Here is a 23,868-nt window from a genome sequence, read left to right on the forward strand (position 1 = left end):
GGGAGGGAGGGGGGGGAGAAAGAAGAGGGAGGGAGGGGGGGGAGAAAGAAGAGGGAGGGAGGGGGGGGAGAAAGAAGAGGGAGGGAGGGGGGGGAGAAAGAAGAGGGAGGGAGGGGGGGGAGAAAGAAGAGGGAGGGAGGGGGGGGAGAAAGAAGAGGGAGGGAGGGGGGGGAGAAAGAAGAGGGAGGGAGGGGGGGAGAAAGAAGAGGGAGGGAGGGGGGGGAGAAAGAAGAGGGAGGGAGGGGGGGGAGAAAGAAGAGGGAGGGAGGGGGGGGAGAAAGAAGAGGGAGGGAGGGGGGGGAGAAAGAAGAGGGAGGGAGGGGGGGGAGAAAGAAGAGGGAGGGAGGGGGGGGAGAAAGAAGAGGGAGGGAGGGGGGGGAGAAAGAAGAGGGAGGGAGGGGGGGGAGAAAGAAGAGGGAGGGAGGGGGGGGAGAAAGAAGAGGGAGGGAGGGGGGGGAGAAAGAAGAGGGAGGGAGGGGGGGGAGAAAGAAGAGGGAGGGAGGGGGGGGAGAAAGAAGAGGGAGGGAGGGGGGGGAGAAAGAAGAGGGAGGGAGGGGGGGGAGAAAGAAGAGGGAGGGGGGGGGGGGAGAAAGAAGAGGGAGGGAGGGGGGGGGAGAAAGAAGAGGGAGGGAGGGGGGGGAGAAAGAAGAGGGAGGGAGGGAGGGGGGGGAGAAAGAAGAGGGAGGGAGGGAGGGGGGGGGGGGAGAAAGAAGAGGGAGGGAGGGGAGGGAGCCCACTCCTGCAACCCGGAGCTCCTCCGCAGTACACTCGATGCACGGGAAACTGCTTTCAGTACAAACGGTTGAAGTTTATTTGCAGTCACAATGCTTACACTAGATGCAGCAAACATTCTTACATACCAACCAACTACCTGATCACGCAGTGAATCGGAAGCGTGTTTAGTCAGAACATTCAGTTGAAAGGAACAATAAAAATATATAATCCGTTGGTTTTCTTTTCCTTCCTCCTGGATATAAACGAGCTGTGCTCAACACATAATTAGCAGCAACAGTTTCTGAAAATAATACAGGGTTTAAAACAGTTTCTGTGTCACCTCCTCTATAGCTATTCCACAATCAGTGCTGGAACAATGGTTGGAAAAATATGACAAATCAGTACCTTGCGCTAAGTCCCAATTAGTTGGGAATGAGCAAATTTGGGAAGTGTACATACTGTTTATTTCTGTATTGATTGTTTTACTTCGGGTGTTACACAGAGCTCGGTATCTACTGAACTCCCACACGCATTCCACCCCACGTACCTCACATCATCCGAGTCTCTCATCATCGCACTCCCAACTCTAAAAATTTCAATCACAACTCTTTTGTTTTCTCTTTTTTAATTGATTTCATATAAACATTGTTCAAAATGTCTTAAGAAAAAAAAATGTACAAGTTTATACAAGGCAGATGAGGGGGCGAGAGCACAAAGGCACTCCCTGCCAGGATTCTGTTTCTTGAAAGGAGGGGCGGGGACAGCGACAAGTCCCGCAGTCCGATGCCCAGGGGAGGGAGAGAGTTTGGGGGGGGGGGGGGGGGGGGGGGGTTGCTGCCCTTTGACCTCCGCCCCCTGGGACAAGGAGCAGGACACACCTACCCGACTTAACTCTCTGACCTCCCCCCGCAACCCTCCCTCCCCCCTGTGTAGCATCAGAGACGCACTACCCTCCCCCCCTCCCGTCAACGACCCCTTACAGCTGGATTGGAAACGCACACCACCGCGGGAGGCGAGACCCAGACAGACGTCAGCTCATCATATCGTTGCTGTTGACCCCATATGTCGAGTTCTTCATCGAATCGTTCACTTCTCTCCGAAAGACAGAGAGGTTCTGGGTGAACCTGAGGAGCAATAATAATAAAAAAAGACAACAGCCGGTTAACTTCCTTCCATCAACTCGCCCCCTAAACCACCTTACACAGGACAAGCAATTCACTACAGGATATTTGAGTATCTACACTCACCGTGTGTAGCACAGTTTCGCAGCCGGAGTACCTGAAATTTTATCAGTTCCTGAGCAGATTTAAATGATAACACAGCACTTAAAAAAAAAAAATCAATTTTCAGGATATTGGCGTCGCAAGCAAGGCTGGCATTTGCTGCCCGCCCCCAGCTGCCTTTGAGAAGGTGGTGTGTGCTGAGCCACCGCCTTCTAATCACAGAGAGGCCATTCGGCCCATCATGCCCGTGCCGGCTCTCAGAAGGAGCCCTCCAATTAATCCCACTTCCCTGCTCTTTCCCCATAGACCTGCAATTTTTTCCTTACTAAGTATTTCTCCGATTCCCCTTTTTAAAGTTACTATTGAATCTGTTTCCACCGCCCTTTCATGCAGCGCATTCGCCGAGTAAATAAAATTCTCCTTATCCCCCCTCTGGCTCTTTTGCAAAGTTATCTTAAATCTGTGTCCTCTGGTTGTCATCCCTCCTGCCACTGGAAAGTTTCTCCCTGTCTACCAAGCCCATCATAATTTTGAACACCTCTATTAAATTTCCCTTTAAACTTCTCTGCTCTAAGAACAATCCCAGCTTCTCCAGGCTCTCCACATAACTGAAGTCCCTCATCCCTGGTACCATTCCAGTAAATCTCCTCTGCCCCCTCTGCAAGGTCTTGACATCCTGTCAATTGTGCACAGACATAACAATAGAATGACTGATAAATGGGAAAATGAATCCATCCAGCCACAGACTGAAAAAGCACAACGGAACGGTTACCTTCTCTATATTAAATACTTGCTTGCCAAATAAAGTCCATTTGCAATCTTAATAATGACAAAGCGCGGGCCCCCCTCACCCCCATACACTGAGCAGGGGCTGGTCTGATTATCGAGTGCTCACCTGTCTCTGTTCTTCGTCAGTAAGTTGCGCTCAATCCCTTCCATCAGGTTCTCAAAGCAGAGGTGCATGGCCTGCTGCTTCTCGGGGGGCTGGCTGTTCACGATGCTGTTCCTCAAATCAGCAAAATACTGTGGGGTGGGGGGGGGGGGAAAAGAGGGGAAGAAAAAAAAAAATCGGGAGAAATTAGCATCAGCGAGCTTGCTTAAAGCACAGACGATCCTTTCCTGGGCAGATGGTCTTGTGCCGGCTGCTATTCAGAACCGTAACCTGGTGGCCCTAGATGGTGGGCTATTTGACTGCGGTGGGCATCGCAGCTGAGCACAATCCTGTCCACATGCAATCACTGTCCAGCAGGGGGTGCCTTCGGATAGCAATCGTGGAAATTGGTGCTGGGCTTGGCAGAGACATGAGCGGCTGTGTGTAAATGAGGGAAGCCTGCATGTGCAGCAGAATGAATGACAAGCCTAAGCATGGCAGGCATTTGGGGAAAACTTTACAGACACAGTGTGGATTCATTTTGACGTCGTTGCATAAAAGGCAGTGACTCCAGCTGGCCCATGCGAGCGCAGCAGAGGGAGGGAGCGCTGCACTGTCGGAGGGGCAGTACTGAGGGAGTGCTGCACTGTTGGAGGGGCAGTACTGAGGGAGTGCTGCACTGTTGGAGGGGCAGTACTGAGAGAGTGCCGCACTGTCGGAGGGGCAGTCCTGAGGGAGTGCTGCACTGTTGGAGGGGCAGTACTGAGGGAGTGCCGCACTGTCGGAGGGATAGTACTGAGGGAGTGCTGCACTGTCGGAGGGGCAGTACAGAGGGAGTGCTGCACTGTTGGAGGGGCAGTACTGAGGGAGTGCCGCACTGTCGGAGGGGCAGTACTGAGGGAGTGCTGCACTGTAGGAGAGGAAGTACTGAGGGAGTGCCGCATTGTCGGAGGGGCAGTACTGAGGGAGCGCCGCACTGTCGGAGGGGCAGTACTGAGGGAGCGCCGCACTGTCGGAGGGGCAGTACTAAGGGAGCGCTGCACTGTCGGAGGGGCAGTACTGAGGGAGTGCCGCACTGTCAGAGGGGCAGTACTGAGGGAGTGCCGCACTGTTGGAGGGGCAGTACTGAGGGAGCGCCGCACTGTCGGAGGGGCAGTACTGAGGGAGTGCTGCACTGTCGGAGGGTCAGTACTGAGGGAGCGCCGCACTGTCGGGGGGGGGGGGGGGGTGTCTTTAAGATGAGAAGTTAAACCGAGGCTCCGTCTGCCAGTTCAGGTGGATGTAAAAGATTGTATTTGAAGAGCAGGGACTTCTTCCAGTGAACGTGGTCAGCGTTCTACCTCCACCAACGCTACCAAACATATTACCTGGTCATTCATCTCATTTACTGCTGTTGTGTGAAAATTGCACGCTGTGTCTGCCCACACAACAGTGACCTACCGCACTTCAAAAAATAATTAGTTGGCTACGAAGTGGTTTGGGACGTCCTGAAGACATGAAAGGCACAATATAAATGCAAGTTCTTTTTCTTTCTCCTCTTGTCAAAAGGATTCTGTGGAGTACGACCAGGCAACAGACAGTGACTGCCCTGCCGTCCATCCAATGTGCCCCACAGTCCGCCCACATCTACTGCAGCTGCTCTGGGTGCCAGAGCTCCAAGTCTTTCTGGCCTCAGATCTCACCTTTTCGTTGAGGAGAATTAATCCAAGCAGAGGGCGCGACATGGACCACTGGTTCCTGCAGTCTTCAAAAATAATGATGTTGAGAACTGTGGACAGCATCTGTGGCAACACCAGATTATTGAGAGAAGGAAAAGGAAAGAGTTCAAAGTCACTTACAGAATCCGCTGGAAGTCACTACAGTAATAGGCCATCACACACACGGTTAGAATCAGAGAATGGTACAGTATTAGGCCATCACACACACGGTTAGAATCAGAGAATGGTACAGTATTAGGCCATCACACACACGGTTAGAATCAGAGAATGGTACAGTAATAGGCCATCACACACACGGTTAGAATCAGAGAATGGTACAGTATTAGGCCATCACACACATGGTTAGAATCAGAGAATGGTACAGTAATAGGCCATCACACACACGGTTAGAATCAGAATGGTACAGTAATAGGCCATCACACACACGGTTAGAATCAGAGAATGGTACAGTAATAGGCCATCACACACACGGTTAGAATCAGCGAATGGTACAGTATTAGGCCATCACACACACGGTTAGAATCAGAGAATGGTACAGTAATAGGCCATCACACACACGGTTAGAATCAGAGAATGGTACAGTAATAGGCCATCACACACACGGTTAGAATCAGAGAATGGTACAGTAATAGGCCATCACACACACGGTTAGAATCAGAGAATGGTACAGTATTAGGCCATCACACACACGGTTAGAATCAGAGAATGGTACAGTAATAGGCCATCACACACACGGTTAGAATCAGAGAATGGTACAGTAATAGGCCATCACACACACAGTTAGAATCAGAGAATGGTACAGTAATAGGCCATCACACACACAGTTAGAATCAGAGAATGGTACAGTAATAGGAGGGCGACATTCAGCCCACCGTGCTTGTGCCGGCTTGCTGAAAGAGCTCTCCAATCAAACCCACTCCCCTGCTCTTTCCCCATAGCCCTGCACATTTTCTTTTGAAAGTTACCATTGAATCTGCTTCCACCGCCCTTTCAGGCAGCGCATTCCAGATCACAACAACTCGCTGCGTAAAACGTTGTTTCCTCATGTCGCCTCTGGTTCTTTTGCCAATCACCTTAAACCTTACTCTCTGCTTTCTGTCCCTTTGCCAATTTTGAATCCACATTGCCACAATTGTACAGGGTCTTGGTGAGACCACACCTGGAGTACTGTGCACAGTTTTGGTCTCCTGATCTAAGGAAGGATATACTTGCCTTAGAGGCGGTGCAACGAAGGTTCACTAGATTGATTCCTGGGATGAGGGGGCTGTCCTATGATGAGAAATTGTGTAGAATGGGCCGATACTCTCTGGAGTTTAGGAGAATGAGAGGTGATCTCATTGAAACATACAAGATTCTGAGGGGGATTGACAGGGTAGATGCTGAGAGGCTGTTTCCCTGGGCTGGAGTGTCTAGAACTAGGGGGCATAGTCTCAGGATAAGGGGTCGGCCATTTAAGACCGAGATGAGGAGGAATTCCTTCACTCAGAGGGTGGTGAATCTTTGGAATTCTCTGCCACAGAGGGCTGTGGATGCTGAGTCTTTGAGTATATTCAAGACTGAGATCGATAGATTTTTGAACACGAAGGAAAATTGAGAGATATGGGGATAGGGCGGGAAAGTGGAGTTGAGGTCGATGATCAGCCATGATCTTACTGAATGGCAGAGCAGGCTCGAGGGCCGAATGGCCTACTCCTGCTCCTGTTTCTTATGTTCTTAGCCCTTTAATCCCATGGGCTATAATTTTGCTAACACGTCTATTATGTGTTACTTCATCAAACCTTTTGAAAGTCCATATACACAACGTCAACCACACTACCCTCATCAACCCTCTCCGTTACTTCATCAAAGAGCTCAATAAAGTTAGTTAAACACGATTTGCCTTTAACAGATCAGTGCTGACTTTCATTCATTAGCCCATACATATTCTATATGTTTTGCATTTGCCCATCACACTTTGTTACAGATTCAAAGCAATCTTTTTTTTATAAAGGACAATCACTGATCCACAGCCTGGGATTTACAGGCAGTTACGACGGCCCTCTGTTTGTAAGCAGCAAGAATGATCTGGGTTTGCCTGTGTCGTGCCTTAAAGGGACAGGGCAGGTTTAGTCGCTAAACGTCATAACTGCGCCCCACATCCAGTGCAACCTGCGCGCAATGTAACTGGAGAGCCATGATTTCATTCTACTCTTCATTGGAAGGCACCGCAAGAGCATTTAACAACACCGTGCATTTATACAGCGCCGTTAACATGGTAAAATGTCACAAGGCGCTTCACAGGAGTGATTATCAAACAAAGAGAGATTGCGGCGGGTTATGGGTCTGGAGAGGTTACAGAGATCACAGAAATCACAGAAATCACAGAAACCCCACAGTGCAGATAGAGGCCATTTCGGCCCATCGAGCCTGCACCGACACATGTCCCACCCGATCCCCGTAACCCCTACACCAACACATATCCCACCCTATCCCCGTAACCCCACGCATTTAATCCCCCTAACACTAAGGGTCAATTTATCATAGCCAATCAACCTAACCCGCACATCTTTGGACTGTGGGAGGAAACCGGAGCACCCGGAGAGCGAGTCCGTGGAGGAGGTTACAGAGATAGGGAGGGGCGAGGCCGTGGAGGGGGTTACAGAGATAGGGAGGAGCGAGGCCGTGGAGGGGGTTACAGAGATAGGGAGGGGCGAGGCCGTGGAGGGGGTTACAGAGATAGGGAGGGGCGAGGTCGTGGAGGGGGTTACAGAGATAGGGAGGGGCGAGGCCGTGGAGGGGGTTACAGAGATAGGGAGGGGCGAGGCCGTGGAGGGGGTTACAGAGATAGGGAGGGGCGAGGCCATGGAGGGGGTTACAGAGATAGGGAGGGGCGAGGCCGTGGAGGGGATTACAGAGATAGGGAGGGGCGAGGCCGTGGAGGAGGTTACAGAGATAGGGAGGGGCGAGGCCGTGGAGGGGGTTACAGAGATAGGGAGGAGCGAGGCCATGGAGGGGGTTACAGAGATAGGGAGGGGCGAGGCCGTGGAGGGGGTTACAGAGATAGGGAGGGGCGAGGCCGTGGAGGGGGTTACAGAGATAGGGAGGAGCGAGGCCGTGGAGGGGGTTACAGAGATAGGGAGGGGCGAGGCCGTGGAGGAGGTTACAGAGACAGGGAGGGGCGAGGCCGTGGAGGGGGTTACAGAGATAGGGAGGGGCGAGGCCGTGGAGGAGGTTATAGAGATAGGGAGGGGCGAGGCCGTGGAGGGGGTTACAGAGATAGGGAGGGGCGAGGCCGTGGAGGGGGTTACAGAGATAGGGAGGAGCGAGGCCGTGGAGGGGGTTACAGAGATAGGGAGGAGCGAGGCCGTGGAGGGGGTTACAGAGATAGGGAGGAGCGAGGCCGTGGAGGGGGTTACAGAGATAGGGAGGAGCGAGGCCGTGGAGGGGGTTACAGAGATAGGGAGGGGCGAGGCCGTGGAGGGGGTTACAGAGATAGGGAGGGGCGAGGTCGTGGAGGGGGTTACAGAGATAGGGAGGGGCGAGGTCGTGGAGGGGGTTACAGAGATAGGGAGGGGCGAGGCCGTGGAGGGGGTTACAGAGATAGGGAGGGGCGAGGCCGTGGAGGGGGTTACAGAGATAGGGAGGGGCGAGGTCGTGGAGGGGGTTACAGAGATAGGGAGGGGCGAGGCCGTGGAGGGGGTTACAGAGATAGGGAGGGGCGAGGCCGTGGAGGGGGTTACAGAGATAGGGAGGGGCGAGGCCGTGGAGGGGGTTACAGAGATAGGGAGGAGCGAGGCCGTGGAGGGGGTTACAGAGATAGGGAGGGGCGAGGCCGTGGAGGGGGTTACAGAGATAGGGAGGGGCGAGGCCGTGGAGGGGATTACAGAGATAGGGAGGGGCGAGGCCGTGGAGGAGGTTACAGAGATAGGGAGGGGCGAGGCCGTGGAGGGGGGTTACAGAGATAGGGAGGGGCGAGGCCGTGGAGGGGGTTACAGAGATAGGGAGGGGCGAGGCCGTGGAGGGGATTACAGAGATAGGGAGGGGCGAGGCCGTGGAGCGGGTTACAGAGATAGGGAGGGGCGAGGCCGTGGAGGGGGTTACAGAGATAGGGAGGGGCGAGGACGTGGAGCGGGTTACAGAGATAGGGAGGGGCGAGGCCGTGGAGGGGGTTACAGAGATAGGGAGGAGCGAGGCCGTGGAGGGGGCTACAGAGATAGGGAGGGGCGAGGCCGTGGAGGAGGTTACAGAGATAGGGAGGGGCGAGGCCGTGGAGGGGGTTACAGAGATAGGGAGGGGCGAGGCCGTGGAGGGGGTTACAGAGATAGGGAGGAGCGAGGCCGTGGAGGGGGTTACAGAGATAGGGAGGGGCGAGGCCGTGGAGGGGGTTACAGAGATAGGGAGGGGCGAGGCCGTGGAGGGGGTTACAGAGATAGGGAGGGGCGAGGCCGTGGAGAGGGTTACAGAGATAGGGAGGGGCGAGGCCGTGGAGGAGGTTACAGAGATAGGGAGGGGCGAGGCCGTGGAGGGGGTTACAGAGATAGGGAAGGGCGAGGCCGTGGAGGGGGTTACAGAGACAGGGAGGAGCGAGGCCGTGGAGGGGGTTAGAGAGACAGGGAGGGGCGAGGTCGTGGAGAGGGTTACAGAGAAAGGGAGGGGCGAGGCCGTGGAGGGGGTTACAGAGATAGGGAGGAGCGAGGCCGTGGAGGGGGTTACACAGAAAGGGAGGGGCGAGGCCGTGGAGGGGGTTACACAGAAAGGGAGGGGCGAGGCCGTGGAGGGGGTGACAGAGATAGGGAGGGGCGAGGCCGTGGAGAGGGTTACACAGATAGGGAGGGGCGAGGCCGTGGAGGGGGTGACAGAGATAGGGAGGGGCGAGGCCGTGGAGAGGGTTACACAGATAGGGAGGGGCGAGGCCGTGGAGGGGGTTACAGAGGTAGGGAGGGGCGAGGGCCATGGAGGGGGTAACAGAGATAGGGAGGGGCGAGGCCAGGGAGGGATCAGTGAAAACTCCATCGCTGAACGAGCGCAGCTCCTTAGATTTTAACGTGCTGCGCGGACTCACCTGTTGAATCATTTCTGGGTGCTGCTGCATGATGTGTAGGAAGCGGTCGCTCTCCTGGGATATCGGCGTTGTCCGTTTTTTTGTGCTGCGGGACAGCTGCTTGAAGAGGTACGTTACAATGTGGTCCAGACTGGAGCAGCAACCTGTGCACACCATGGTGTCTGAAAACAAACCAGGGACAAACCTTACATGCTCGCTTCTTTCTGCCTCATCTCTGTCCACTACTTTCCACCCTGCATCCCAAGGGGTCAGCCTTGGCTCACTGCGTAGCGCTCTCGCCTTTGAGCCACAATGGTTGTGGGTTCAAGTCCCACTTTAGGGACTGGAGCACAAATCCAGGCTTACACTCCCAGTGCAGTACTGAGGGAGCGCCGCACTGTCAGAGGGGCAGTACTGAGGGAGCGCCGCACTGGCGGAGGGGCAGTACTGAGGGAGCGCCGCACTGTCGGAGGGGCAGTACTGAGGGAGCGCCTCACTGTCGGAGGGGCAGTACTGAGGGAGCGCCGCACTGTCGGAGGGGCAGTACTGAGGGAGCGCCGGACTGTCGGAGGGGCAGTACTGAGGGAGCGCCGCACTGAGGGAGCGCCGCACTGAGGGAGCGCCGCACTGTCGGAGGGGCAGTACTGAGGGAGCGCCGGACTGTCGGAGGGGCAGTACTGAGGGAGCGCCGGACTGTCGGAGGGGCAGTACTGAGGGAGCGCCGCACTGTCGGAGGGGCAGTACTGAGGGAGCGCCGGACTGTCGGAGGGGCAGTACTGAGGGAGCGCCGCACTGTCGGAGGGGCAGTACTGAGGGAGCGCCGCACTGTCGGAGGGGCAGTACTGAGGGAGCGCCAGTACTGAGGGAGCGCCGCACTGTCGGAGGGGCAGTACTGAGGGAGCGCCGGACTGTCGGAGGGGCAGTACTGAGGGAGCGCCGCACTGTCGGAGGGGCAATACTGAGGGAGCGCCGGAGGGGCAGTACTGAGGGAGCGCCGGAGGGGCAGTACTGAGGGAGCGCCGGACTGTCGGAGGGGCAGTACTGAGGGAGCGCCGCACTGTCGGAGGGGCAGTACTGAGGGAGCGCCGCACTGTCGGAGGGGCAGTACTGAGGGAGCGCCGCACTGTTGGAGGGGCAGTACTGAGGGAGCGCCGGACTGTCGGAGGGGCAGAACTGAGGGAGCGCCGGACTGTCGGAGGGGCAGTACTGAGGGAGCGCCGCACTGTCGGAGGGGCAGTACTGAGGGAGTGGCGCACTGTTGGAGGGGCAGTACTGAGGGAGCGCCGCAATGTCGGAGGGGCAGTACTGAGGGAGCGCCGCAATGTCGGAGGGGCAGTACTGAGGGAGCGCCGCAATGTCGGAGGGGCAGTACTGAGGGAGCGCCGCAATGTCGGAGGGGCAGTACTGAGAGAGCGGCGCACTGTCAGAGGGGTAGTACTGAGGGAGCGTTGCACTGACACTCCCAGTGCCAGTACTGAGTGAGTGCTGCACTGTCGGAGGTGTCCACGTTGGGCGAACATGAATCTCTACCTACGTGCATTTCTCAGTGGCTTGGAGACTCAAACACGGGTTGGGTTTGTGTGTGTGGGAAATACGAAAAAGAAAATCTTGATCATTGGTCAATTTTTGCCATGTGAATGAAGACAATTTACTTACCCAGTGCAGTGAGACCTTCTGAAATGGAAGAGAGAATGTACATGATAACATGGGGCTCCAGGCTAGCAATAAAATTCATGTGGTCCTGGGTGAGAACTTCTAACAAGGAATAGTAGGACTGACTGAGCTTGGGATAATCCTGGGAAAAAGCAGAAAACAATGGAACGTTAAACTAGTGAAGGCCGAGAGGAGATTCAACAGAGGTTTCTAAAATTAGGAAGAATTTCGATAGAGTGAATCGGGGAAGACAACAGCGAGAGTTGTTGGGGCGTGGAATGCCTGGCCACAGGAAGTGATTGAGGCAGAGAACACTGTGGGCTGGAGTTTCCTAATGGGAAGCTTTTGGAGGCGGGACTGCTGCTTGCCGGCTTTCAATCCCGCCTCCATCAGCTTCTGGCCAACCGGTGTGATTGTCCCCCGATTGACCCTGTTCAGCGGGCTCAGCAGGCCAATTAGGGGGAAGTCAGTGACAGAGCACGTCAACGTCTGACGTGCCAGCTGTCAAGAACTTTTGAAAGAAGAAATGTCATCGTTTGACAGCTCTGTGAAGCTGTCAAACACTGACATTCTGAGTAGTTTGATGAGTCCTTGTGTTCAGGACTCATCAAACCTTTCAACTTTGCAGAAATCACCTGGTTGTTGGTTCGGAGGATCCAACAGCCAGTCTGTGAAATCTACAATGGAGATGTCGGGACTCCAGCTCCACAGCAGCTGAAGGCTGTAGGCAGAAACAAAGGTAAGTGAACATTTTCTAACACTTTACACTCACCTTACATACTTACCACTCCACACTTGCACCCATCACTCACTTCTACATCGCACTTTCAGACCCCTCCGACCCTCGCAGACCTCCTACTCGTCTCCTACACCCTGGCAGGAAGCCTGCACCTCGAAACGAAAATGAGGGATAATCCTATTTTCTGCCTGTTAACAGGCAATTAATAGGCTTTAATCCCTTACCCGCCTCGAGGAGACGGGACCCGGGGCAGGACGGCTTCCCACCTTCTGGCAAGAGGGCACGGAGGCGGGTTGGGGGCGGGTTTGCCACCCACCCCCAAATTCTGCAACTTTACCGGCAGTCCCGCCTCCTCGGGGCTGACAAAATCCAGCCCTGTATCTTTTAAGGGAAAAGTGGATAAATATTTAAAACAGAGGAAGATGCAGAGCTGTCGGGATAGCGAGCGGGCAGTGGGATTAGTTTAGATTGATGCAGGGCTGTTGGGATAGCGAGCGGGCAGTGGGATTAGTTTAGATTGATGCAGGGCTGTCGGGATAGCGAGCGGGCAGTGGGATTAGTTTAGATTGATGCAGGGCTGTAGGGATAGCGAGTGGGCAGTGGGATTAGTTTAGATTGATGCAGGGCTGTCGGGATAGCGAGCGGGCAGTGGGATTAGTTTAGATTGATGCAGGGCTGTCGGGATAGCAGCGGGCAGTGGGATTAGTTTAGATTGATGCAGAGCTGTCGGGATAGCGAGTGGGCAGTGGGATTAGTTTAGATTGATGCAGGGCTGTAGGGATAGCGAGCGGGCAGTGGGATTAGTTTAGATTGATGCAGGGCTGTAGGGATAGCGAGCGGGCAGTGGGATTAGTTTAGATTCATGCAGGGCTGTAGGGATAGTGGGGGGGGGGGGGGGGGGGTGCGGGGCGGGGTGGGCACAGGACATTTCTCCACAGGGAGAAAGTGACATTAGCAGAGGGCAGGCAGTAAGTTGCCCGCTATCTTTACAGCTGGGCACCGCGGGACAGTGCAGGAAGAAGAATTAAGAATATCTTACAAAAGAGCCCCCCCACACAGATAACAGAGCGTCAAGGCTAGTGAGGAGCAGGGGTCAGCGGAGTGAGCACAAACACAAAGAGGCTGAGTGAGAGACTCCTCAAACAACTGAGAGTCATGCAGGTATCCGTCACTCCAAGCAGGCTCAGCTGTGAGACTTGTACCGGCTCCTGGGTAGATCCAAGACTCCTGCCTACCGACAGCTCAAACATTTTCTTTCGGGGAACACGTTCCCAAAACACAAATGCACTACCTTAGGGTAAAATCACTAACCAGCAGATCACTGTGAGGGATCGACAGGAGGAGCTTAATGAACGTTTGTAAAGCATTGTCGAGGGCATCGTCACCATAGAGACGGAAGACCCCAAAGTTGACGTAGTTGCCACTGAGAGCTGCTTTCAACATGGAGAAGCAAATGGAAATCCCCTTCAACTTTAGTCCGTAAACTTGGTCCTTTGGCACCTCTCCCAAGGTGAGGATACGATTACCTGTTTGAATGAAACAAAAAGGGAAGGAGAAAAGATCAGTTTTTTTTTCTCGTTATTAAATCTTCACAGGGATGGCAGGAATGACTGATGAGAGATTGGGTCGATTGGGCTTATATTCGCTGGAGTTTGAAACTTATAAAATTCTAACAGGACTAGACAGGCTAGATGCAGGAAGGATGTTCCCGATGGCGGGGGAGTCCAGAACCAGGAGTCACAGTCTAAGGATAAGGGGTAAGCCATTTAGGACAGAGATGAGGAGGAATTTCTTCACCCAGAGAGTGGTGAACCTGTGGAATTCTCTACCACAGAAGGCAGTTGAGGCCAATCCATTAAATATATTCTAGAAGGAGTTGGATATATTTCTTAAGGCTAAAGGGATCAAGGGATATGGGGAGAAAGCAGGGACAGGGTACTGAATTTGGATGATCAGCCATGATCTCATTGAATGCTGGAACAGGCTTGAGGGGCCGAATGGCCTACTCCTGCTCCTATCTTCTATGTTTCACCCATTTCACAAAGATCATTACAGACAGGAAGAGGCCATTCAGCCCATCCTTCCACAGAAATCCACGGTCAATCTGCCACAGCATCTAATTGCCTCCACTCCCCTACCCGGAGCCCATTCCAGGTACTGATCACTCGCTGTGTGTGAAGTGCCTCCTAGTTTATGTCCCCTTGTCCTGCAGTGATGGTTTCACTTGAAATCACGGTCTGGATTAACCCCTCCTATTCCTCTATCATGTATACCAGTGCACACTGCTGTATAAAGCAGTGTTTGGCAAATGAGAAAGGACCCATTCCAAGTGTTTCCTGAAGAAGCTGTGTGTCACAGCAGCAGTGTGGGAAGGAGTGCGAGAGAAATGGCAAGCACTGCAGGCCAGCAGTGTGAGAATAACCACTGGAGGAGAAGAAATACAAAGCAAAAAGGGAACTGCGAGCTCGCAATCATCACAACATCTGTCTAAAGACTGATGGAAATCATCAGGGTGATTCAGCCATCCAACTCTCCCAGCAGCGAGTGCGGGTCAGAGCTAGTGTTGTAACCCTGTCTGTGCTCCCTGTGAGTGCAGTTTCTCCACTGGTAATGTAGGCTTGTGTAATCAACCCTTCTGTGCAGCGCTGCCACTAACCCTAACCCAAGTAAACGTACTGGTAGCAACACCCACCATGTGTGATGGTCACAATTAATCACTCTCAAAGTGGCGCACCTAGAACCCACAGGAATTCCCGTTACTGCTACACAGCTCCCAATATTCCCCCCTCAGAACCAACCCAAGTTAGGAAAGACAAAATCAACACAGAATGAAAACGACCAACATTCCCCATTGCATTTCACCGAGGTCCTTGCGAGGATTGTTTTGTTTTTTCAAAGTTCTGTGACCCGTTGAATTTGTGTCGCAGAGACCTGGGCTCACATCTGTCAGCGATAAGCTAGTGCCTCCTCACTCAGGTGCCGAGTGCCCCCGATTGAATGTAGAGGATGTACTGATTTATAAGCATCAAGGTAAAGTGGATACCCAGGCCCCGGAGGCAGTGCAGAGCACAGCACGAGGCTGCTACTGGGTGCTGGAGGGTGAGCAATGAGGACTAACCGAATAAACAAAGGCTGCTTCAGTATCAAAAAGAGATGTCGAATGGTAGGAGATATTTAGCAGGACCTTACTCTATGCAGCAAGAGGGCACATTCAAGGTTGTGAAGGGCAAAACAGATGTCGCAAAGTATTTAATTACGTACAGAGGGTGAGCAACATCTGGAGCAGGGTATAGAGGATAGGCAACATCTGGAGCAGGGTACAGAGGATAGGCAACATCTGGAGCAGGGTATAGAGGATAGGCAACAGCTGGAGCAGGGTAGAGGATAGGCAACATCTGGAGCAGGGTACAGAGGATAGGCAACATCTGGAGCAGGGTATATAGAAGATAGGCAACATCTGGAGCACTGTATAGAGGACAGGCAACATCTGGAGCAGGGTAGAGAGGATAGGCAACAGCTGGAGCAGGGTACAGAGGATAGGCAACAGCTGGAGCAGGGTATAGAGGATAGGCAACATCTGGAGCAGGGTATAGAGGACAGGCAACATCTGGAGCAGGGTAGAGAGGATAGGCAACATCTGGAGCAAGGTACAGAGGATAGGCAACATCTGGAGCAGGGTACAGAGGATAGGCAACATCTGGAGCAGGGTATAGAGGATAGGCAACATCTGGAGCAGGGTACAGAGGACAGGCAACAGCTGGAGCAGGATACCAGGGAGGGTGGTTGGGGCCAGGACACTGAACTTGTTGAAGAAGCAAGTGGATGCTGTAATGGGGAGAAGGTAGGGTTGGTATTCTGAGAGGATGAGGTCAGATGGACCAAAGGACCGTCTTGATCTGAAATGAACCTCTGATTCTTATACTACACTTCAACAAACATAAATTAACATAAACAGCACAATTTTACACATCTTAACAGTTCCCTTAATTTGTTCCCATAAAACCATGTCCACAACTCCCCTCCCCGCCACCGCCAGCAATACAACCTTCCACCCGAACACACAGTTGCGAAACCTCTTGTGCAACTGAAAATGATCCAGGTTGGTGATGAGGAGTGGGAATGTGGCTCTCCTGAACTGAGAGCACTTGCGGCGCCCCCATTATCAGCCCAGCAGAGTTCAGGTAACGCAGCACGCACTGCGAATCAGACATCAGATCGTGCTGCTCTGTGTGACTCACTGCCTTTGGCAGCTCAGCGCTGAACACGTAAATTGTTGACTGCTCAACATTTCGAAACAAAAAAGCCCCAGAAATCTTACAACCAGGGGGGGGAGCCGAGTGCACGGACGTAACTGCAGAACACTGAAGCGCAGGAAAACCGAATCATACTGACCGTAGGTTGTGATCATTTTACTGGTCTCTCGAAAAAGGAGGATCCCGTTCGGCGACGACACGTCAAACTGCAACCGCTGTGACCTGCAAACAGGACAGGAATGAGGTCAGACTGAAATGCTGCAATGCCTGGAAACAAAGCTGATCATGGCAGCAGAAACCGAGCATGTTCAAAGGCAGGATACGGACAGGAGAGGTCGACATGCCCCATCCCAAACATTACCTTAAACTACAAGGCATAGTAGAATCCCCAGGGTCCGGTTACACCAGGAATGCCAAAGCTTGTGTGTGTACAATGGAGCCTCGGGAGGCCACTCTGAACCTCCAATCCCTGCGCCCGCTAATTCCCGTATATCTCAGGTTGCCGATACTGACAGATCTCGGTGTTCTAATTTAGGATTTATCCACAGTAGAAAGAACTTGCCTTCATATCGGGACGGCCCAATGAGCCAACGGCACCAAGAACAGCCCTTTCCAAAGCCCCAGGCCCACAAATATCAAGCAGGGCAAACCAGCCATTAAGAAGTACAAGCGCAAATAAGTCCGAACTGTCCGGCTTTGCGGCTGGATGAGCACGGCTCGGGGCTGTGTTTCGGACACTCAGGGTTACAATCTTTAACTCATGGAATCATACAGCACACAAGGCCGCCATTCGGCCCATCGTGCCTGTGCTGGCTCTCTGAAAGGGCTCTCCAATTAGTCCTACTACCCACCCTGCTCTTTCCCCACAGCCCTGCAAATGTTTCCTTTTCAAGTATCTATCCAATTCCCTTTTGAAAGTTACTATTGAATCTGCTTTCACCGCCCTTTCAGGCAGCGCGTTCCAGATCACAACAACTCACTGCGTAAAAAAAATTCTCATCGCCCCCTCTGGTTCTTGTCCCAATTATCTTAAATCTGTGTCCTCTGGTTACCGACTCTCCACCCACTGGAAACAGTTTCTCCTTATTTACTCTCTCAAAACTCCTCATAATTTTGAACCTCTATTAAATCTCCACTTAACCTTCTCTGCTCGAAGGAAAACAATCCCAGCTTCTCCAGTCTCTCCACATAACCGATGTCCCTCATCCCTGGTACCATTCTAGTAAATCTCTTCTGCCCCCTCTCCCAGCCCTTGACGTCCTTACTAATGTGCGGTGCCCAGGATTGGACACAACACTCCTGGGTACAATAAGCGAAACTAGCGCAGCTGCAGTTAACTCACGGTAAACTCCATGACCAAGACTGGGACCAGTGATTTGTTATTGCTCAGATGATGTCAGCTTCACTGCATTTTATGTAAAGTAGCAGCACCTGGGCAAGGAATCGGTTTACACTCTGAGCACACAGCTTTGTGGGATCTGTCACGGACACCACCCTGTGCCAATCACTTACCCTAGCTGTGAGGGCGCTAGAGCAGGAAGACATGTCTTGGGCACTGCAGCGGGTGTTAAGCTGTCATTGTTTTTAAGAGGACCGAGGATCAGATACTGATCATTATGTGGGTGAGCAAACCACAGCTTATTGAGGTCGGAGGATCGGAGAGGTAGACCCATCCCCGTGATATCGGAATACGCAAATACATTCCCTTCACAGGTCACCTTACATCATCATCATTTTGTAAAGAACTTGCATGTCTATAGTATCTTTCATGACCTCGGGTCACTTTACAGACAATAGCAGTACTTTTGAAGTGTAGTCACTGTTGTAATGTGGCCGCCAATTTGTGCACAGCAAGCTCCCACAAACAGCAACGAGATAAATGACCAGATCGATAAATGAGCAGGCCAGCCGTGAAAAATACAATACGTCTCACAATAAAAAGGCACTTTTGATAAAACAAAGATGTTTAGCACTCCTAGGCTCAGGAATGGCACGCGTACCGTGCAGTTACACACAACCGTGGAGCTAAGCCCGTCCTAGCTAGCGACGGATGGCTGTGCCTTTGCATTGGCAGTTTCCCCACATCGTGCATCTGTGCCGCAATGAACAAGGCAGTCAGGCAGAGGTCAGGCTACGCCCCTCCCAGGGAGGGGAAGGTCGGAGGGAGTGTTACTTTACCTGTTGTGGACCAGCTCGGCCATCAGCTTGAGGATGGGCGTGGTGCACGCTGGGTCATGAAACCAAAGTTCCACCGCGCGCTGCAGTATCGGCATGTAGGCGGGATAGCTGTGGGAGGAGAAAGCTAAGGAAATGGTATCAACTGTTCAAACAAATGTCTATCATTGGAACTTCACTCAATCTGAGAGGGAACAAGGGAGAAGATTTAGTGGGATTCATTAGACCAAGACAGTGTATTCATTTTGTTTGTCATATAATAAGTGACGGCATGTCAAATGATTGACTCAAAGAAAGTACCGAGGGAGCACCGCACTGTCAGAGGGGCAGTACTGAGGGAGCGCCGCACTGTCAGAGGGGCAGTACTGAGGGAGCGCTGCACTGTCAGAGGGGCAGTACTGAGGGTGCGCCGCACTGTCGGAGGGGCAGTACTGAGGGAGCGCTGCACTGTCGGAGGGGCAGTACTGAGGGTGCGTTGCACTGTCGGAGGGGCAGTACTGAGGGAGCGCTGCACTGTCGGAGGGGCAGTACTGAGGGAGCGCCGCACTGTCGGAGGGGCAGTACTGAGGGCGCACTGCACTGTCGGAGGGGCAGTACTGAGGGAGCGCCGCACTGTCGGAGGGGCAGTAAAAACATTTTCACCCAGAGGGTGGTTGGAATCTGGAACTCACTGCCTGAAAGGGTGGTCGAGGCAGGAACCCTCACAACATTCAAGAAGCATTTAGATGAGCACTTGAAACACCATAGCATACAAGGCTACGGACCAAGTGCTGGAAAATGGGATTAGAATAGACAGGGCTTGACGGCCGGCGTGGACACAATGGGCTGAAGGGCCTTTTTCTGTGCTGTAATCATTCTATGATAATCTGGAGACGCGAGTTTAAATCCCACCACGGTATTTGGGGAATTTAAATTCAGTTGATTAAAAATAAAAAGCTAGTATCAGTAGTGGTGACCATGAAACTACTGGATTGTGGTAAAAACCCAACTGGTTCACTAATGGCCTTAAGGGAAGAAAATCTGCCGTCCTTACCCGGTCTGGCCTGTATGGGACTCCAGACCCACAGCAATGTGGCTGACTCTTAACTGCCCCTCAGTAATGGCCCAGCGAGACACTCAGTTGTATCAAAACGGCAACGATAAACTGTAATCCACACGGACTGCAGCGGTTCAAGGCGGCGGCTCACTACCACCTTCCCTAAGGGAAATTAGGGACGGGCAATAAATGCTAACCTTGTTAGTGATGCCCACATCCCATGAATGAATAAAAAAATTAAATTTACAACTGCGTTACGACTGTGTCAGATTTGCTGAAACCTTTGAAAGAACTCCACCCCTTGCCCCCTCCCAAAAATATAGTGGGAGGGCTGGTTCAGATTTGCCTGATCTGTTGAAATCCCTGACACACCGTGAGCTACTTTTCACATTCCCTTCCATATCCCCATCACAACCACTGGTTGGAAAGGACTTGGCTATTCCTCTGTTCAAATTGTCCTGAATAGGTCAAACTAAACAGCCCGGTGAAAGTATTCTCAAGATATCAGCAGTGATAAGACTGGCGGGTGCAAGTTAGACCCCCTGCCTTTTAACTGCTTTCACTCGCACAGGACCTAAGAGGGCATTCACAGCAGCAGCTTTGCACGTTATAGTGTAAATGCAGCCTGAATCTGTAACGGCGCCCAACTTGACACTGGAGTGAAATTCGAGAGAGGAGGCAGTCTCACTCCGCTTCACTTCGGAGTCAGTTTGGGCTCTGACACGCGATTTACATTGCAGAGGTTTAGTGTTGGTGCACAGCCAAAGGCACTTTGCACTGGGATTAAAGCAGAAGCGTGAAGGCACTGAATTGATCAAGATGCCTTGGGCAATGAATGAACCTGCTTTTGCTGTTTCTGCGCTTGTTGTGTCAATTATAATTCTTGTCAGTGCAGATCACAGGCAGCCCAAAGGGACCACTGAAGTCCTTTCTAATCCATCCTGTTAATAAACTGTGTACTTTTTCAAAACTGTGTTATGTTGTGCTTATTTTCAACCTGGAGTCAGGACAGTCCACACTCCAAAAGACCCAACTGAAAGCATTAGGGTGGGTCGCGCTTAAGACTTCTTAGTCTTGGCTTCACGCCATCCTGGAGTCATAGCGCAAAGCCCTGGGCTTTCTGAGACAGTCACTGCTGTCAGGTAAAGAGCCTGACCACAGACACGGCTTGATAACCGTGCAAAAACTGACAGAACTGCACCCCCAAGCAAGATCTGAAACTCAGGTGCTCCGTTTCCAGTTCACCATCTGATTCCAAGTCGCAGATTTCTCAGTTTTTGTCTCCCGAGACACGTCAGGAAGGATACATCCAGTCAAAGAGCATCATAAAGCTGGTCTTAGCGTTGAAGGCGAAGGCGATTCCCCTCAGATCTCTCACCAGGCCAACCAGTGTTCGCTGTGAGAAAACAAACAGGAGTGAGTAGAACGAGGTAAAGAGAGGGGTTGTTATATACTGGGGTACAGCGCTGTTCTTCTCTTGAGTCTGGCTGCTGAACGTTAACATATTCTAGTGCTCACACAGAGTGCCAGCACCAGTGAGTTAGAGTTAAGGCCCTGACAATATGTCTCAAACCCAACTGCAACCAGAGAAACAGAGCCCGGCACCAGCTTGGCATTTCCAGTCTTTGTGACTTCTCAAACACATGCTCTTATATAGTGCTTTATTACATCGCTCAGAAAGGTCTCAAAGCGCTTCATCTGCCTAGATTATGTGCTCTGGTTAGAATCTAATAGACAGGAGGTGGCTCTGCTCGGAGCCCAGGCACCTCAGTTGTATGTACACTTGGTGACTTTGCTCAAGCTGTTGGGTCAAGCCACTCGCCCAATAATGTTATCGGCCACCAGTCAAACAAAAATCAATAGAGAAAATGGAAATGGCTATGGAAGCACATCTTAGTTCCTTTGATTCTAAAAAGGGGTTGTTAGTGAGAATGCTTCACACATATCAACCAAAGGGGCTCAAAGGAAGGAGGGAGTGCAGCATAGGTTTACCAGAATGATACCCGGACTCCAAGGGTTAAATTACGAGGAGAGATTACACAAATTAGGGTTGTATTCCCTGGAATTTAGAAGGTTAAGGGCTGATCTGATCAAAGTTTTCAAGATATTAAGGGGAACTGATAGGGTAGATAGAGAGAAACTATTTCCGCTGGTTGGGGAGTCTAGGACTAGGGGGCAGAGTCTAAAAATTAGAGCCAGACCTTTCAGGAGTGAAGTTAGGAAACACTTCTACACACAAAGGGTGGTAGAAGTTTGGAACTCTCTTCCTCAAACGGCAATTGGTGCTGGGCCAATTGTTAATTTTAAATCTAAGATCGATAGATTTTTATTAACCAAAGGTATAAAGGGATATGGGGCAAAGGCGGGTATATGGAGTTAGGTCGCAGATCAGCGATGATCTCACTGAATGGCGGAACAGGCTCGAGGGGCTGAATGGCCTCCTGTTCCCATGTTCCTAAAAGCTACAGAACCACTTTATTCCTCATTTACAATTCTGTAGATGTAACACAGTTTGCTTGAAACATTTTGAAGTCAAAGCTGGGGGGGATTAGAACAGTAATAGGATGAAATGCCCCTGTACCTTAGCATCTTGTTCATTGAATGTGCTTGAATTAAACATTTGTGCCACGGTTTCGAACGCTGCAGTTAAGGGAAGCATGAACTGCTCAAACTGGTCTTCGTCCTCACCTGTGGGACACAACACAGGGGGTGGTGGGTTATACGCAAGTCTCTCTTTAAAACACCAACGTTCTCACATCCTCTCCTGAAGCCATCGACTCCTTGCCAGTCACTCACTGGTATCTCTCCCAAGTGGCCGTTCTTTGTGTGTGAGCATCAATCAATCTGCAGCTGGCTGGAGGATTGTCAGAGCCAAGACAGTGCTTGCCCGGTGTATGTCCACACGTACACACTCTCAGCAGGGGCCGCTGGGGGGACTCTGGCTGATTTATCCCCTCTAAACCAGGGGTGCAGAGGCATGTTGCATTCTCCCCACTACAATCGGCCAACTCAACAAAATCCAGGAACTGGGACCTTGCTGGAAAAATCGGCAGGGGAGGTGCAAAGCCTCGGTCATGTCTGAAACTAGAAGACTGCTCTGAACTTCATGGTCCATTTGCTTGACCACACTATAGAAGGTGGCGCTGCAATATTCTGCAATGTCCCTAGCTCCCAGTAATTCCTCACTTTCAATTCTGCCCATTGCATCTTCCCATCCTATCTTAGCGATCTGGAACTTACATGCCACACACTCCTAACACTGGACCACCTCCGCAGTTCCCCCTGCTCTACCATTTCGTGGCTGTTCGTTCAACCACTGCAGCCCCCGCCCAGTTCCCTCTGCCTTGCCACCTTCCTTTCTGCTTACAAAAACCTCCTCGAAATCATTCTCTTTTGACTGTGCCCCCAGCCCCTCCTAAATGAAAGGCTAAGTTCTACAATCCCAGCTGGGAAGCCACATTCGGAGGGTGTGTGGATCAGAAACAGGGCATTGTAGCCCCGACTCTCTGACTAACGCTCCCAACTAACCGCTGAATACATAGAATGTACCTTGCTAAGTGCTTTGAGATGGTTTCTGTACGCACGAAGCTGTAGAACTGCAAGCAGCTATAGTAGATATCAGGCAGTGTAGTAAGCACTGGTTACAGAATACAGGAAACTCGCTTTTACCGGCACCTAAATATCCGGAAATCTCTCTTAACCGGCAAAATTCAGGAGTAGGTTCAGGTAAGTTTTACTATATATTAGTGGCCGTGTAACCGGGGTTCCTGCACCTGTGGCCGTGTAACCGGGGTTCCTGCACCTGTGGCCGTGTAACCGGGGCTCCTGGATCTGTAGCCGTGTAACCGGGACTCCTGCACAAGTGCCGTGTAACCGGGGCTCCTGCACCTGTGGCCGTGTACGGAGCTCTCGTACCTTGGTAAGTATACCTCTCTGTGATCCGGACTTTTTGATCAACCGGCACCACGCCGGTGCCAGATAAAAAAAGAGTTTCCTGTATCACCATTTTACGGTCCCAGTAGGTTTGGAGAACATGGGTCCTTTAAGCTGAGTGAACTGTAGTATGAAACACCCTGGATCTCCAGCCATGCTCTATCACTGCTTGTGGTTATATACGTATGTACAAATTGACAAACAATGGGTAAATCATTGCTCTGACGTTTTGCAGTTCTTGCATACCTAGATCAACCATAAGCAATCGTCCAAGTGCTGTGTAGAAGGTCGTACGGCAACGCATGTCACTCAGGTTTGATTGGTTATTGATGCCCAGGAATGAAAAGTGCTCGCTCTGTCAATTCAAGGTGCAACACAAGATTACTCGCTCGTTGTCTGGTAATTAATAAATATACACAATACACTGCATAAAGGCCATCTCCAGAATGTATTTCAAACCCTTGAAAATCTTAATTACAAAAAGAAATTCACCAGAGGTTTTACAGTTTGTGATTGTACGTTAGTTAGTGCAT

The 23,868-nt window shown here is 51.9% G+C and overlaps 1 protein-coding gene across 1 annotated transcript in view; it reads right to left on the minus strand.

Annotated features, from left to right (window-relative positions):
- Nucleotides 1–1,322: 1,322 nt before the first annotated feature.
- xpo7 (exportin 7) overlaps nucleotides 1,323–23,868 on the minus strand; it is a 120,555-nt gene continuing 98,009 nt past the window's right edge. Inside the window, exons 18-28 of the mRNA XM_085970895.1 lie at nucleotides 23,582–23,690; nucleotides 21,984–22,090; nucleotides 20,710–20,798; nucleotides 18,370–18,477; nucleotides 16,331–16,413; nucleotides 13,250–13,464; nucleotides 11,203–11,341; nucleotides 9,568–9,728; nucleotides 4,491–4,589; nucleotides 2,833–2,960; nucleotides 1,323–1,838 (exon numbers count right to left, since the gene is read on the minus strand). Coding sequence (XP_085827021.1) covers nucleotides 1,745–1,838; nucleotides 2,833–2,960; nucleotides 4,491–4,589; nucleotides 9,568–9,728; nucleotides 11,203–11,341; nucleotides 13,250–13,464; nucleotides 16,331–16,413; nucleotides 18,370–18,477; nucleotides 20,710–20,798; nucleotides 21,984–22,090; nucleotides 23,582–23,690 — 1,332 coding nt within the window. The 3' untranslated portion in view covers nucleotides 1,323–1,744. The remainder of the gene's footprint in view (nucleotides 1,839–2,832; nucleotides 2,961–4,490; nucleotides 4,590–9,567; nucleotides 9,729–11,202; nucleotides 11,342–13,249; nucleotides 13,465–16,330; nucleotides 16,414–18,369; nucleotides 18,478–20,709; nucleotides 20,799–21,983; nucleotides 22,091–23,581; nucleotides 23,691–23,868) is intronic.

This window comes from Somniosus microcephalus, chromosome 30, assembly GCF_052327205.1.
Source record: "Somniosus microcephalus isolate GS21.2 chromosome 30, FLI_Smic_1.0, whole genome shotgun sequence".
In the NCBI taxonomy this organism is placed as follows: Eukaryota; Metazoa; Chordata; class Chondrichthyes; order Squaliformes; family Somniosidae; genus Somniosus; species Somniosus microcephalus.